Below are 15,689 nucleotides of genomic sequence, written 5' to 3' on the forward strand. Positions count from 1 at the left end.
AGTCAGTGCATAATTCATTCCCCAGGCATGATGACTGGCTTGTCTCAAGAGGTAGGAATTCCATCATCCTGAGTAAAGACTGCATAGAAAGCAGTCCTGCCCCCTTCTATACACAGGTAATGTAAATAAGAAATCTTTGTTTTAAGCCACCTAACTTCTGAATCAGTTTATTATCTCCAAATAACTTAATCTTAACACATAAGTATTAGAAGAATAATGCCTACAGTGTACCATGTAAGAAGATAGTATGTAATAAATACTGTAGTCTACTGAGATGACAGACAAATGTAAGCAGTTTTCTCATTTAAGATACTCTGAGTTAGAGTACAATGGTGCTTGATGCTTTAACAGAAGACTTTCAGTTCACTTGTCACTTTCGTGCATAATGTCGAAGAATCGGGGACATTTTTGTTTTAAATCAGAGGCATTGTTTTGAAGCTTCTGACAAGTGCTTTAGATACAAAATAGAAATGGGGGTTAAGCATTGGAAAGGAATCAAGTTCCTTGCCATTGATGGGACTCTATATCTGGATTATTTAGATCATTTTTAAAAAATTAAGTCTATTAAAAGTGGCTGAATATAGGCATATGAAATACAATAGCAATTTCTAGTTAGAAAATGAGATTTTAAAAAAATTACTTATTTTTGGCTGTGCTGGGTCTTCACTGTCGCCTGGGCCTTCTCTGGTTGTGGAGAGCAGGGCCTGCTCTCTAGTGTAGTGCACATGCTTCTCATTGGAGCATGAGCTCTAGGGTGCTTGGGTTTCTGTTGCGGCATGTGCTCGGTCGTCGCAGCTGCTGGGTTCTGGAGCAGAGGCTCAATAGTTGTGCACAAATCATAAGGTAGGTGTGTGCCAAAGTAGTTCAACAGTTTTAAACTGGTGTGAATGATTTTGGCAGTTATTCTCAATTTCTTCCTGAAAAAATAGAGATGAAACTCATTGCTTTAGGGTTTAGTAAAATGTCTTAGTTAATACTCTTTAGACACCTTTCTGATAACATGGATTGAGAACTGTGCATGAGTGTATACATATTGAGTCTCTTTACCTTTTTGGATGGGAAACTTGATCAGAGTGTTAAGAGATCACACAATATAGATGGAGGGAAGAGTAGTACTATTATATATATTTGTAATAGTGTTATGATTTTGCTATTTTATATATAGACTTCTTATCTGATGTTGATTTTATAAAAATCAGGGTGTGACTTAAAAAGGAACTGTTAAAAGTTGGCATGTTTCTCTGTTTGTAGAACATTAAAAAGGCTATGTGAGGTTGTATGTTATGTGCATATGTGCTAATTGTTGGGCTTCTGCTTGTCAAAGGTTGATTATACCTAAACAGTATGGCTGCCTTGTGCACTTATTCCTTGAAAAGATTCTGTAATGCAGTTTCCTTCCAGAGCAACTTTAAAAAATGCTACTGCATTTAGATGTTCTTCAAGAAAATCTTTTATGTGTTCTGACTTTTTTTTGAATGATCCGCTGTATTTCTTATTACTCATGCACATAATCTGATGGTCTAGTTGTAGTTTCATGATGTGCTATTTGAGTTATTTTGGAAATTTTATTTTCTATAAATGCTATGTTTTGAGCAGTAAAGTATAAAAAGAGGGAATGACTCTGAGCACAAACCACAGATTGTTGAATGAGTCATGTAGACCATTCCCACGTATGTGGAAAAATTACATCACTACCCAGTTCTGGGCTTTCTATTTATACTATCCTAGGCCAATTTTTTTTTTTTCCCTCTCCTAATCCAACTTGTCTTTTTTGAGGCAGTAAAAGCAAGCACAAAAGAAACTCATGGTAAGTTAATTTGGGTCAAAAGAAAAATGCTATGAAATGAAGCATGCTACTGGCAAACTAGTACTTTATCTTTAGAGTTCCAGAGAGACTTAAAAAATGTGTTAGTAAAGATAAAGAATATTCTCTTAATACATCCATTGTGTTAATTAAAGTGTTAAAAGTTAATGATGGCATTTGATTTTTTTCACTTAAATTTATTAAGTAACCCTAGATTTTAAGGTTGCAGTAGTTTTTTGTTTTGTGTTTTTATTTTACTGACTAGGAAAGTTAGATTCACTTTTCTCCCTTTGAAAACATGAAGAATGGAGACATGGCAACGCTTTGAGGAGTGGATACAATTGAAAGGGCTAAACTTTGTCTAAAAGTCTTGTTTTGGTGTTTTGATTAGAAATTTAGTGAAACGAGCTTGTAATGGAATAGACACTATAATTTTAATCTCACAAAAAACGTATGTATACAGATGAATGGAAAAGAAAATATATACCATAGTATTGACAGTGGCTATCTTTGGGGTGTTGGGAATACAGGTAATTTTATTTTGCTTATATAACTATTTCTTGTAAGCAGCTACTCTTCTGTAAAAACAAAAATCGATCTCTTCAGAGTAGTCTCTCTGAGACATGGGCCTTGCTTAATATTGTAGTAAAATTCAGTGCACGATTAGAGATTTTACACTAATGTCAGGTAAGTTTTAAAACTCATTATTAATTTACATAATTAGAATTGCTTCCCATGTTTAGTGGTGTTTGGTCTTAGGAGGAGGAAGCAGAGAAATGCATCTTGACCATCCTATTCATGTAACTTTTTCTCCTTATTTTGGGCTGCCTGCCGAATCTCTGATCCACAGAAGTTGCCTTACCTGATCTTGCTTCTGCTTTCCTTGGCCATTTTCACTGCATGAGGTGTGGCAAGTGGTGTTCCTATCTCTGTCCCAACTTCCCTTGTGACATGGACATATGATAGTCCAAGTGACATCTGGTTATTCCCAAGTGATTAGAGTATTCAAAGACGAAAAAATCTTCCCCAAATCATCAGGAATGATTCTGCTATGTATCTACTTGTTTTCTAAAATAAAACCCTAAGGTCAGATCATTAACTACCGTATATGGAAAGCTGGGCAGTCTGCACTGAGTCCCCTCCTTCTGTTCCCTCCCGGCCCCCTCTGCCTCCTGCGCACCAAGCACCGCAGCGGAGCACGCGGACACTTAAAGTCCAGGACGGGCCAGTGTTCCACAGCTGGTGCTCCTCTTCCTCAGCAGTGACGTCAGGCTCCCAGAATGTCACCTTATTTTCATAGCATTAAATAGCTAATATCAAGCAACTTACTTTGAACTGGTTTTTAAGCACTTCATATAGATTGAAACTGTATTAGTTTATTTAATTTATTTAGAATAAGGTAATTGGGGAAATTTAAAGCTGAATCATTGCACTACTACGGAAATGAGGAAATTTGTCCAAGGCTAAGCAGCAACTTAAATAGGAAAAGGAGTACGTCAAGGCTGTATATTGTCACCCTGCTTATTTAACTTATATGCAGAGTACATCATGAGAAAGGCTGGGCTGAAGGAAGCACAAGCTGGAATCAAGATTGCTGGGAGAAATATCAATAATCTCAGATATGCAGATGACACCACCATTATGGCAGAAAGTGAAGAGGAACTAAAAAGCCTCTTGATGAAAGTGAAAGAGCAGAGTGAAAAAGTTGGCTTAAAGCTCAACATTCAGAAAACTAAGATCATGGCATCTGGTCCCATCACTTGATGGGAAATAGATGGGGAAACAGTGGAAACAGTGTCAGACTTTATTTTTCTGGGCTCCCAAATCGCTGCAGATGGTGATTGCAGCCATGAGATTAAAAGACACTTACTCCTTGGAAGGAAAGTTATGACTAACCTAGATAGCATATTAAAAAGCAGAGACATTACTTGGCCAACAAAGGTCTGTCTAGTCAGGGCTATGGTTTTTCCAGTGGTCATGTATGGATGTGAGAGTTGGACTGTGAAGAAAGCTGAGTGCTGAAGAATTGATGCTTTTGAACTATGGTGTTGGAGAAGACTCTTGAGAGTCGCTTGGACTGCAAGGAGATGCAACCAGTCCATCCTGAAGGAGATCAGTCCTGGGTGTTCATTGGAAGGACTGATGTTGAAGCTGAAACTCCAGTACTTTGGCCACCTCATGCAAAGAGTTGACTCATTGGAAAAGACCCTGATGCTGGGAGGGATTGGGGGCAGGAGGAGAAGGGGACGACAGAGGATGAGATGGTTGGACGGCATCACTGACTCGATGGACATGAGTTTGAGTAAACTCCAGAAGTTGGTGATAGACAGGGAGGCCTGGCGTGCTGCAATTCATGGGGTCGCAAAGAGTTGGACACGACTGAGCGACTGAACTGAAGCAGTACCTGATAGAGTCCACACTGTTAACCATTATATTAATTGACTGTCAATACCAACTATTTTTTAACTACTGAGATAACTTATTTCTTCCATTCCTTTCTGTTTGCTATATATAGGCACAGATGAAAATGGTCTGGTTCCTGCTTTTAATTTTATCACATTGGTGGAAAAACTAATGTTTTATAAAGGCAGTATAGAACGGATTCTGGAATCCCATTTGCATTTTAGTTGTGTGATGTTAGGCAAATTAATCTTATTTCTAATGTGGCAATTAAAGTGATACCTGTTTTTATAAAGCTTTAAGGATTGAAAAATAACATTTAGAAAGGGCACCGTGACGAGCATATGCAGGTGTTCTTGTTAATGCTTGTCGCTGGTAGAGGTATTACCAGCCGTTGAGCACCCCCCTCAAAGCAGTAATCTGCACCAAATCTACCTGTCTGGTTTCTTGGCATGGCGTTTTTAGGCACTGCTTCTTTGTGTAAAAAGAAAAGTTTGCCTAGTTTTCTGCTTAATGATTCTAGGCTTAAGTTTATTTTGTATTAATTATTTGACCCCCAAATATTTTCAATATTTTCAAATAGTTACTAAAGTATCCCCTTAGGCTTAGTTCTTTGCAGAGCATTGCCCATGAAAACTTCATAATTTCTTTAAACTGTGTATTAATAACATCATGAAAAATGTTGTCTGGTTTTTATTTCTGTGCCTGTTGCACGTTTTGTTCACATCTTGGTTCTTTTTTTTTTTTTCCAAATCTTGATTCTTCATTGTTACTTTACTTTATCTCTTTATCACATTGATTAACTTTATTTCTGTTTTTATTTTGTCTACCTCTTTATTCCGGGAGTTAAAATATGACTAATCATAGCATAATGTTTAAAAGAGGGTTATTATTGAACTGTTGCAAGAGTAATATTTTAGGATAAATGTCTGAGACAAGATACTTTAGCTGAAGCCTGATGTTCATGTTGAGATTTTCTGGGAATAAAAGAGCTAAGTTGGGCATTAGGCAGCATTAAATAAATCCTCTCTTGACAAGACAATTCACATTTCCATTTATATTCTCAGGTGACCGAGTTATCGATGTAGGATCTGAGTGGAGAACTTTCAGCAATGATAAAGCAACAAAAGATCCATCTCGAGTTGGAGATTCTCAGAATCCTCTTCTGAGTGATGGAGATTTGTCTACTATGATTGGCAAGGTAATAAATCCATTTGTCAGGAAATGCCAGGCGCAGACTGACCAAAGACCTGGAGATTGGAAACTGCAAAATTATCAGTCACTGTTCCAGTGAGGAATTTCGATCTGAGAGTAGGATCAGCCAGTAAGACTACTGGTAATGATGGTTGCCTTATTTCTTCTGTCTTAAACAGGAGACTAATACATTGAAGTTACAGACTCTATATCTCAGGCCTTTGTTTTAATGAAGCAGTTTTGCACAAAAAAATTGAGTGTTGTAGGCTCTTTGAGTTCATATTAAAATGTTCCTTAAATATTAGTAAACTTTTCTCTTTTCCCTCAATACCACTAAGATAAATTGGATCGCTGTATAATAGACTATTTGCTAATAATGGTGAATTTATGAGTCTCCTAAGCTTTACTTTTTTCATCAGTAAAGTGAGAATACTGCAACCTCAGAGACATTTTGAGGGTTACATGGAAATGTGTGTAAAGCATCTATACACACGTAATATATACAATGTGTTCAGTAAATGGTACCTGCTGCTGTTATATAGCAAGCAGTAACATAATCTTCCTGGCAGCCTGGCAGGTTTTTGCCCTGCTATCTGAATTGGAAGTAATAGTGGCATTATTTCAAAGAACTCATTGAGGAAGCATATGCTATTTTAGGACTTAATTTATACTACTGCATAGTCTATTTTTAAGAAATTATGCAGGTCATTTTTTCATGCCCTATAGATTACATACTAAGTTTGAAAAACATGGTGTGGGCTAAGTTAAAAAGTTGACACTATTCAAGAGTCTTTTAAAGTAGGTAGTTTCTGCATATAGCCTTTACAGGCTGGAAAAATATATACTAAGAACGTTTTTAAATTTTAAGATTGCAACTAATACTGTTACTTTTTTTAATGTTTACTTTTTTTCCAGTAGGGAATACATGATTGAAAAAAAGTAAAAAGAACAGTAGTTTCCCTCACCCTTGACCCCTAACCTCTGTTTCTGCCGCAGCCCCTTTCCCTGTCAGATACAGGGAACCACTGCTGCTAGGTTCTTCTGACTCCTCTGAGAATTATTGATGCATTTGTGGCAAAGAGATTTTTTAAGATGCTACATTTGTCACATGTTAAATTTCTGTATGTATTTGGGAATATTTCTGGACTTCCATCCTTTCTCTAACCTGGTCTAGTTGTCTAAGGACACACTACGTTATTCTAATATTTGGGAGCATTAGTCTTCTTTTGTAACCTTTTCAGCATTTTCTTCACTGGTCTTTTTCATTTAATGTTAGGATAACTTTGTTTATTAAAAAAGAAAACAAAACAACTTGGTAATTATTTTCACTGTTTGGTTAGATTTATTTTAAAATTGGCTCAGGGAAAACTGACTTCTTAATGAAAAAATCTTATCCAGAAATATAGTATGCATTTCCTTAAGTCATATCTGTCCTTCAGTGGGTGTTTTAAAGTTTTCTTTCTAAGTTAATCTAGATATTTTATCTTTTTTGTTGCTGTTGTAATTGCAGGTTTTTCTTGCATGTTCTGATTGATTACACATATGTAGGCTGTTGATTTCTGTTTGTTAATTTTGACCTTGCCACTCTGATGAATTCATTACAGTTTGAGTGATTTTCTTGAATAATTCTAGGTATATACAAAGATATTATCTGAAAATAGTTTAACAGTTTGGTCTCAGATTTGTACTTCTCATCTCTTTCCTGCTGAATTTTAATATAATTACACTAATTAATTGTTATATAATTACATTTTACAGTTATAATTATGTCATATTGGCTAGTTTTTCTAGTACAGTGTTAGAAAATGGTAGTGACAGGAGGCATTTTTGTCTTCTGACTTTTAGTGGTAATGCTGCTAATGTTTCTCCATTAATCAATGTGCTGGGTCTGGACTTGGGAGATTTGTTTGCTTACCTATTTTAAACATCTTTTGGAGATAATCGTGATTTTTCTCTTAGGTCTTAAAATTTCATGGTTTATGTTATTAATTCTCTAATAATATTTTTCATTTAAAGTATTTGCTAGAAAAACTCTTTAAAACCACCTTAACGTGGTATTTTTTTCTTTTGAGGAATAGAGGTTGCTCAGGGTATATTTCTTAGGCAATATGGAGTCAGTTTGTGCATGTTGTTTTCTTAGAATAATTGTTCATTCAGGTTTTCAGAGGTTTTTTTGCATAAGTTATAAAACTTTGTTTTATAGGGTACAGGAGCTGCAAGTTTTGATGAATTTGGTAATTCTAAGTACCAGAATAGGAGAACCATGAGTAGTTCTGATCGGGCAATGATGAATGCATTTAAAGAAATCACTACCATGGCAGACAGAATCAACCTCCCTCGAAATATAGTTGTAAGTTTTTGTCTATATTCTGTAAACTGTGTTGGCTTTGACTTATCATAATTTTAGTGAACACATGAAATTTTGCTATTATGGTTAATTAAATAGCCTAGAATTAATTAAACTTAGTTTCTCTGCTTTGCGGACTTCCCTCATGGCTCAGCTGGTAAAGAATCCACCTGCAATGCGGGAGACCTGGGTTCGATCCCTGGGTTGGGAAGATCTGCTGAAGAATGGAAAGGCTACCCACTCCAGTATTCTGGCCTGGAGAATTCCATGGACTGTATAGTCCATGGGGTCACAAAGTCAGACACGACTGAGCGACTTTTAACTTTTCTCTGCTTTGAAGGATCGAACAAATAACCTATTCAAGCAAGTGTATGAACAGAAGAGCCTAAAGGGGAGAGCCAATGATGCCATAGCTTCTGCTTGTCTTTATATTGCCTGCCGACAGGAAGGGGTTCCTAGAACATTTAAAGGTAAGTTTTTAATTGTTTAGATATAAATGTTAATCTATTTCATATTAAAGTGACAGGCCAAAGTCAAGCAGCTTGGATGCTTAGTAAATTAAGCTTCCTGGTTACATACAGTAATCCACTTAAGCATTTTTCTAAACACCACCTTATTTTATTCCTTGACAGAAATTCTATGATCATATTGATCATGTTCTTTTCAGGCTATTTTCCCATGTAAAGTCATGTTAGTCCATGTAAGCCCTGTGTTCTTTGCTGATAAGGTCTTCTGACTGTATTTTGTGAGCTTTGAGGCCTGGCCTCAGAATCCTTTGTTGCAAGTCTGTACACTGGATGTACAGCAAAGTTTCTGCTTCCAGCACAGGTCTCTACAGGTGAGAGAGTCAAGGCTTAGAATCAATGAAATTTTTTCTCTTGAGTTACACAGTTTTCATTTCACAGTTAGGTTGAAGGCTTTGAGAGGACTAATATTTTTCATGTAGTTTTCAGTTTATGCGTGAAAACATGACAGCTTACTCAGTGTTGCTGTGATACATGTACATTTTAGCTTAAGACTATAATTACCCTTCCTTCATCCAGGAATATTTTATATATTTTCTTGTGTCAGACTGAAGAGGCAGTGGTTCTTAAAACTAAAACTAAGACTTCTGTTAAATTTATTCTTAGTTGAAATTTTAGAACAACAGGGTCAAATACTTGATCACATTTTGCTGTTGTCTGTAATTGCAGGGATTGCATGTATGTATGACATTGTGTAACTTGAGAGGCATTCTTTAGTTTGAATATTTTCTTTCATTTTCTTGATATACCCCTTACAACAGATTAATACATATCAAAAAAATTTTTGATTGATTGAAGAAACTTGCATGAATTGAAACTTCAGAGAAGTTAATATTTTGAAATATTAAGACCTACATTTAGCTTTTTTTTTTAAAGGTGTTGTAAACATTTAAATTAATTGAGAAATATTAAATGAGTTTTGTGGGAAGTATCACTGAGGATTGATCTTTAAGGCAGGATAGAATTTAGCAGTATATTTTATAATAAAAAATGATAGATTTTAAGGTGAAAACATGGTCTATGTGGATTTATTTATTTAAACTTTTTTTGTCTTTTAGAAATATGTGCTGTATCACGAATTTCTAAGAAAGAAATTGGTCGATGTTTTAAACTTATTCTGAAAGCTTTAGAAACCAGTGTGGATTTGATTACAACTGGGGACTTCATGTCCAGGTTTTGTTCCAACCTTTGTCTTCCTAAGCAAGTACAGATGGCAGCGACACATATAGCCCGTAAAGCTGTGGAGTTGGACTTGGTTCCTGGAAGGAGCCCGATATCTGTGGCAGCAGCTGCTATTTACATGGCCTCACAGGCATCAGCTGAGAAAAGGACCCAAAAAGGTAAGATTCTTCATCAGGAGGAGTATTGATAAAATTGTGAAGACTGTAGTATGTGATTGTATTTACATTTTAAGTTATGAATCAGGTACAGCCATACCTCATTCTGTTGTACTTCACAGACATTGCATTTTTTTTTTTTTTTACAATTAGAAGATTTATGGCAATTCTGTTTTTCAGATGATGGTTAACATTTTTCTTTTTTAGTAATAAATATTTTTAAATTAAGGTATGTGCATTCTTTTTTTAGACAAAATTATTTTGCACACTTAATAAACTATAGTGTAAACATAATTTTTTATTATGTACTAGAAAACCAAAAAATTCATGTGTTTGGCTTTGTTGCAATATTGGCTTTATTTTAGGGGTCTGGAACTGAACCTGCAGTTCTCTGAGGTGTGACAGTAAATATCCAGGGCCCATGTTGAAGAGGTAGTTAGTTCCTTAGCATCAAAACTTAAGAAAATACAATATTTTGCTTTTAAGTGGCTCATAAGTAAAAAGTATTTGCAGGCATAACCCCATGTACTTAACTTTTTTCTTCATTTGAATTAAGTAATTTTAGTTCATACATTTTTTCATTTTTAGAAGTTGTTTTTATTTGTACCCCCTAAATATTTCTGGCTATTTGGAATAGTCTTGTTTTTTTCCACCTCGAAACTTACCTTTTAAATCTTGATAGGAGGCAGCCATGCTTTGTTTCTCTGGAGCTGGCATGGTACCCTACAGATAGGCACACTATAAATGTGTGCTGACCATCAAGTTTTAACTTTCTGTGAAATCTATTCCCGTTCTTTTGTATGCTGTTCACAGTTTCTTCATGAAAATACTGTTCAGCCTTCAGCTATTTTTTAATTTACTGTTGTAGAACTTTGAGACAAATACTAAGTGAATTTCTTTACAAGCATATATTTATTAATTACTTCTATGATCCTCAAAAAGATTTATAAAGAAAGAGCAGCTGTGTGCTGTGCTCTGCTCAGTCACTCAGTTGTGTCTGACTCTCTGCGACCCTTCTGACTGTAGCCCACCAGGCTCCTCTGCCCATGGGATTTTTCGGGGAAAGTAGTGGAGTGGGTTGCCATTTTCTCCTCCAGCACAACACACAGCATTCACTAATTAATTACTTCTATGATCCTCAAAAAGCTTTATAAAGAAAAAGGAGCGGTCAGTTCTAAATTTAAAAGTGAGGTAGTGAAATTACTTGCTGCAATAACTTTTTAATACCCTATTCAGAATAGCCTTTTACCGCAGCTTAGGCTGTATGTTCCTATGTTAATAAAAGTAATAAATTATACAGAAGAATGATTAGACAAAAGAAGCCAGCCATTAGTTATTTAAATGTGCCATTATCCATTCCCTTTGGGCTCCACTTGTATTTTCCAAGAAAATTTTGAGTCTTCTGGAAAAATTGAGAAGTTGTGGCTGGGCAGATTGTCCTGACCTTCATTCCTATTAATAGTTGTAAAGTTTTTTCTAATCATCTTGACAATTTCTGTTTGTGTTTCACATGAAGGGTTTTCTTGAAATATAAGGTCCTCTCTTTCCCTGCTCAGCAGCTAGTTGATAGACATATAGTTGACATTCATCGGTATTTATGTCCAGAAAAATATAATGTAACATAAGGTAAGGAAATTTAAAATTATTTACTGATGGCCACATCCACGCTTTGAAGCCATAAAATCTCACCAATTCGAACTGGCTCTGAAAAGATAAAATGAGGTTGTATTAAAGGATGTGTTTAAAAAATCTATTTTGATTATGTATAACTAACCAAATAATTGTCATGTGGCAGTCCTTTGTGACTTCATTTAAAAAAAGAAAGAAGTGACACTTGAGTTTGGTAAGTGCAGATCCTTGGATTCTTTAATAGACTATAGAAATAACTCAATGAGCTCAATATATATGCTCCAGTATGTGTTTATAATAGTGAAAACCATGTACATCATGCTGTAATATATAGCTATTTGATCTCAGATGTGTTAAATAGAAAAAAGAGTTAGAAGAAAAATATAGTGTGGTCCCATTTGGTTTTAACCTTATAAGAACCTCTTAATAGAGGTTTGCTAGGGGAGATGTAGAGAAACTTTAAAACACAAATAATAAAATGAAGTTCTTTACAAGAATGTATTCGTGGATGACTTCTGTGATCCTCAAAAAAATGTTACTGTGAAGAAGTCTGTTCTATATACAGTGAGCAACATAATAGTTACCACACATTCTGCTATGCCCTGAACTGTTCAGATGTTTTATATATAGTAAACTTTTTAATGTTAATACAACAACCCTTTGAGATAATAGGTATTGAGGCCATTATTGTTGTTACTGTAGCCCTACTTTCTACTTTTTAACTATTAAAAATATTTTTGTTTTCTTTTTCACTTAAGACATTTTACACTACCAGGTCCCAAAATTAGAATGCAGGTAGAAGGGAGTTAGGATGGAAGTTATTCTTAATACTTTGATATTTGTCTTTTAGAGATTGGAGATATTGCTGGTGTTGCTGATGTTACAATCAGACAGTCGTACAGACTAATCTATCCTCGGGCCCCAGATCTGTTTCCTACAGACTTCAAATTTGACACCCCTGTGGACAAACTACCACAGCTATAAGTTGAGGAAGCTAATGTGAAATTCCTGTGAACACTGAACTTTGCCTGTTGTACATAGCCTATATACCAAGTGCTGGATTGAGCCTTTAATAAGGAAGAACGAAAGACATGGTACGCATTCCAGGGCTAAATATAAAAATTGCTTGGCATTCTGTATATATATACTAGTGAAACATATTTAATGATTTAAATTTCATATTAAACTTGCTTTCTTTTGTAGCAATCTAGGAAACTGTATTTTGGAAGATATTTGAAATTCTTGAATAAAACGTTTTCCAAAACTAAAGTTTTTGTTATGTTACATGTAATTTTTAATTTATATATATAATTACATGTAATGCATATTGCAGCTAATAAAACTGATAGAGGTCCTTGTTTTCCATTCCTTTTTTCATATATATTTAATTTCCTTATTTTAATAAAGTTCTGGAAATAACAGGCTTTTGAGGAACCACTGTTGAACATATTTAGTTTGTGGTTTGAAAGAGGGTATGTGTGTGATTTTTTAATACTTGTATATTAATAAGCAAGAAGTGATTAAACAGGGCCTTGAAAGGCACTGGCTTTAGAAATGTAAGAATGTGTAAGTATGTGTTTTTTCTCAGTGAGCTAAATGAGTGGAATATGATGCTAGTAAGTAATTAGTAGAGACATTTCAATTTTCAGATGTTTACATTTCAGTCTATAGAATCTGCATATCTATAGTTCTTTGTTATTTTTACATTTTGGATACTCTTAAACAGTATTTAAAATGGAAACTATTGGGCCTAAGGATGTCCAGGAATTTTTTTTATCAAGCACCTTCCCCCTCGGTGGTTGTGATGTGAAGATGTTTTGCATGTCACTGTCTGATGAACACTAATTTAAGGTTTCTTGACTGCTAGGCAGTGTAAGCAAAGACCAACAACATTTGCCCTTTTGCTAGTTAGGTAGTTGGTACCGGGGTCTTGAATCCATGCCAGACGTCTCTGTAAACTGTCCTGCTTCCAGTGGGTCCCATGGTTCTTACCCATCTGGACAGAGGCTCACGCCAGGTTGGGCTTCCCTGGTGGTTCAGACAGTAAAGAATCCGCCTGCAGCGCAGCAGGCCAGGGTCAGTCCCTGGGTACGGAAGATTCCCTGGAGGAGGCAGTGGCTATCCACTCCAGTATTCTTGCCTGGAGAATTCCATGGACAGAGGAGCCTGGTGGGCTCCAGTCCATGGGGTCACACAGAGTCAGACACGACTGAGTGACTAACACTTCACTTCTCAGTACTAACTAGATTTAAAAGACAGTCTCCTGTTGTGGTCTTGGTGAGCAAATTCCAGCCCTGGTCCAGGAAGGAACTTTCCCTATTAGAAGATCAGACCTCTCTTGTCATATTTCTGTTGACCACGGAAAGGGAAAGGTATCGGACGATGAAGACAAATGATACTTCTCCCTTGCACAAAATGTAGGACATTGACATAGCACTACTCACAGCTGTGGGAGAATACTAGACAAATCAACACAAGAACACTATAACCCAAATAAAGGATTGCAAGGATAGTGATGAAATGTAGACGCCAGGCACGTAGAGCCTATCTCACCCAGAGTGGGACCTAGGAAGAAAAGAAATCCTAGGTTAGTCTCCCTGGGCATCACGTTTGGTCCCCAGCATCACACATCTCCTTTCCAAGTGTAGACTGAGGGCAGTAGCCTCCCTCCTCTAATACTCCAGTTTCTAGTGTTGACCACAAAACTACTGTTCAGTAATGACATTCTGCAAGCTGCAACCAGATTAGATCTTTTTAAAAGTTATTTTTGCAGTTATCAAAGGTTAGTGTAATGCATTTCTGTAATGCATTACAGAAATTTGGAAAATGCATAATGAAAACACCCATAAGCCACCCAGAAATAGTCACCAGCATTTTGGTATTTATTTTCTTTCTAGCTGTTATATTTTATTTTTAAAATAAAGCTGCAGTTTGGGTATAGTAATATGATTTGTTTAGTCTTTTCATTTTACTGGCTAAAAAAATGTATTCAGTCCAGTCACTCAGTCGTGTCTGACTCTTTGCAACCCCATGGACTGCAGCATGCCCGGCCTCCCTGTCCATCACCAACTCCGAGAGTTTACTCAAACTCATGTCCATTGAGTTGGTGATGCCATCCAACCATCTCATCCTCTGTCGTCCCCTTCCCCTCCTGCCTTCAATCTTTCCGAGCATCAGGGTCTTTTCAAATGAGTCAGCTCTTCGCACCAGGTGGCCAAAGTTTTGGAGTTTCAGCTTCAGCATCAGTCCTTCCAATGAACATTCAGGACTGATTTCCATTAGAATGGACCGGTTGGATCTCCTTGTAGTCCAAGGGACTCTGAAGAGTCTTCTCCAACACCACAGTTCAAAAGCAATTCTTCGGCGCTCAGCTTTCTTTAGAATCCAACTCACATCCATACTTGACTACTGGAAACACCATAGCCTTGACTGGACGGACCTTTGTTGGCAATGTAATGTCTCTGCTTTTTAATATGCTGTCTAGATTGGTCATAACTCTCCTTCCAAGGAGTAAGCATCTTTTAATTTCATGGCTGCAGTCACCATCTGCAGTGATTTTGGAGCCCAAAAAAGTCATCCACTGTTTTCCCATCTATTTGCCACGAAGTGATGGGACTGGATGCCATTAAATAACTAAAAAAATGCAGGTAAGCAAAAAGAAAAGGGATCTAGCTCCTGCTACTTGGCTATTTCAACAACTTGGTCTTTTTTAAAAATATATTTCAAAAACGTGGCTCAATGAAACTGATTTTAAAGGGTAAACAGTAGGCAGGTGTATTTGCATTTTTAGAGAACGGCACTTAGAGTCTTAACCTCGACGTGGCAAAAGCTCTCCACCTCATTAAGAGATGTTGAAGTTGAAGCAACCTTCTGTTCGGGACCTACATTTCAGTAATTTAGGAATATTAGTGAGCTGTGCAAGCCATTTCTATGAACAATGAAGGTGAAGTGCATGCCAGCATCTTTGAACAATAGAAAATGTGTTTACTGTGGCCCCTTCCCTTTGGGTATTTAAAGATTTAACTGAAAGCCACAATAATTGGCAGTCTGCTATTAATCTCATTCAAGGACTTGATTATGAATTTCATGGAATCTGAGTTTACTCTGGTCTAATCTCCCTATTTTGTAGTTGAGAGAAGCACAGAAAAACCAAAAGCTGTGTCCAAGTTTGCTTAGCAGAGAGCAGACTAACTCAGGTCTGGTGATCTCTCAATCCAGTGCTCTTTTCTACAAAACCTTTAAGTTGTAATACATAGGATGCTGCTTCAGGACTGATTTTAGTTGTAGCTTTCAAATAGATTTCGGTTTATAAATGAACAGAATTATTCAATGTAGTATTTGTATCTGGCTCTGGGGAAAGTTCCTCAGAGTGAGGTTTGAATTATTTTTAAATCCGCTCAGGTGACAAAGAGTTAATAGCTAGAAACTGTTCTTTTATCTCTTTGTCTAAATGA

General features: G+C 36.3%; 1 protein-coding gene across 4 annotated transcripts in view; it reads left to right on the top strand.

The window, feature by feature from the left end:
• GTF2B (general transcription factor IIB) overlaps positions 1-12,504 on the top strand; it is a 32,345-nt gene extending 19,841 nt beyond the window's left edge. For 3 of the 4 annotated variants that reach the window (XM_020890200.2, XM_020890203.2, XM_020890204.2), the window contains exons 3-7: positions 5,272-5,405; positions 7,602-7,748; positions 8,086-8,215; positions 9,328-9,609; positions 12,086-12,504. In XM_020890200.2, coding sequence (XP_020745859.1) covers positions 5,272-5,405; positions 7,602-7,748; positions 8,086-8,215; positions 9,328-9,609; positions 12,086-12,219 — 827 coding nt within the window. In that variant the 3' untranslated portion in view covers positions 12,220-12,504. The remainder of the gene's footprint in view (positions 1-5,271; positions 5,406-7,601; positions 7,749-8,085; positions 8,216-9,327; positions 9,610-12,085) is intronic. The other variant, XM_070467808.1, reaches the window with a different exon arrangement.
• Positions 12,505-15,689: the final 3,185 nt, after the last annotated feature.

Source organism: Odocoileus virginianus, chromosome 5 (genome assembly GCF_023699985.2).
Source record: "Odocoileus virginianus isolate 20LAN1187 ecotype Illinois chromosome 5, Ovbor_1.2, whole genome shotgun sequence".
NCBI classification, from domain to species: Eukaryota; Metazoa; Chordata; class Mammalia; order Artiodactyla; family Cervidae; genus Odocoileus; species Odocoileus virginianus.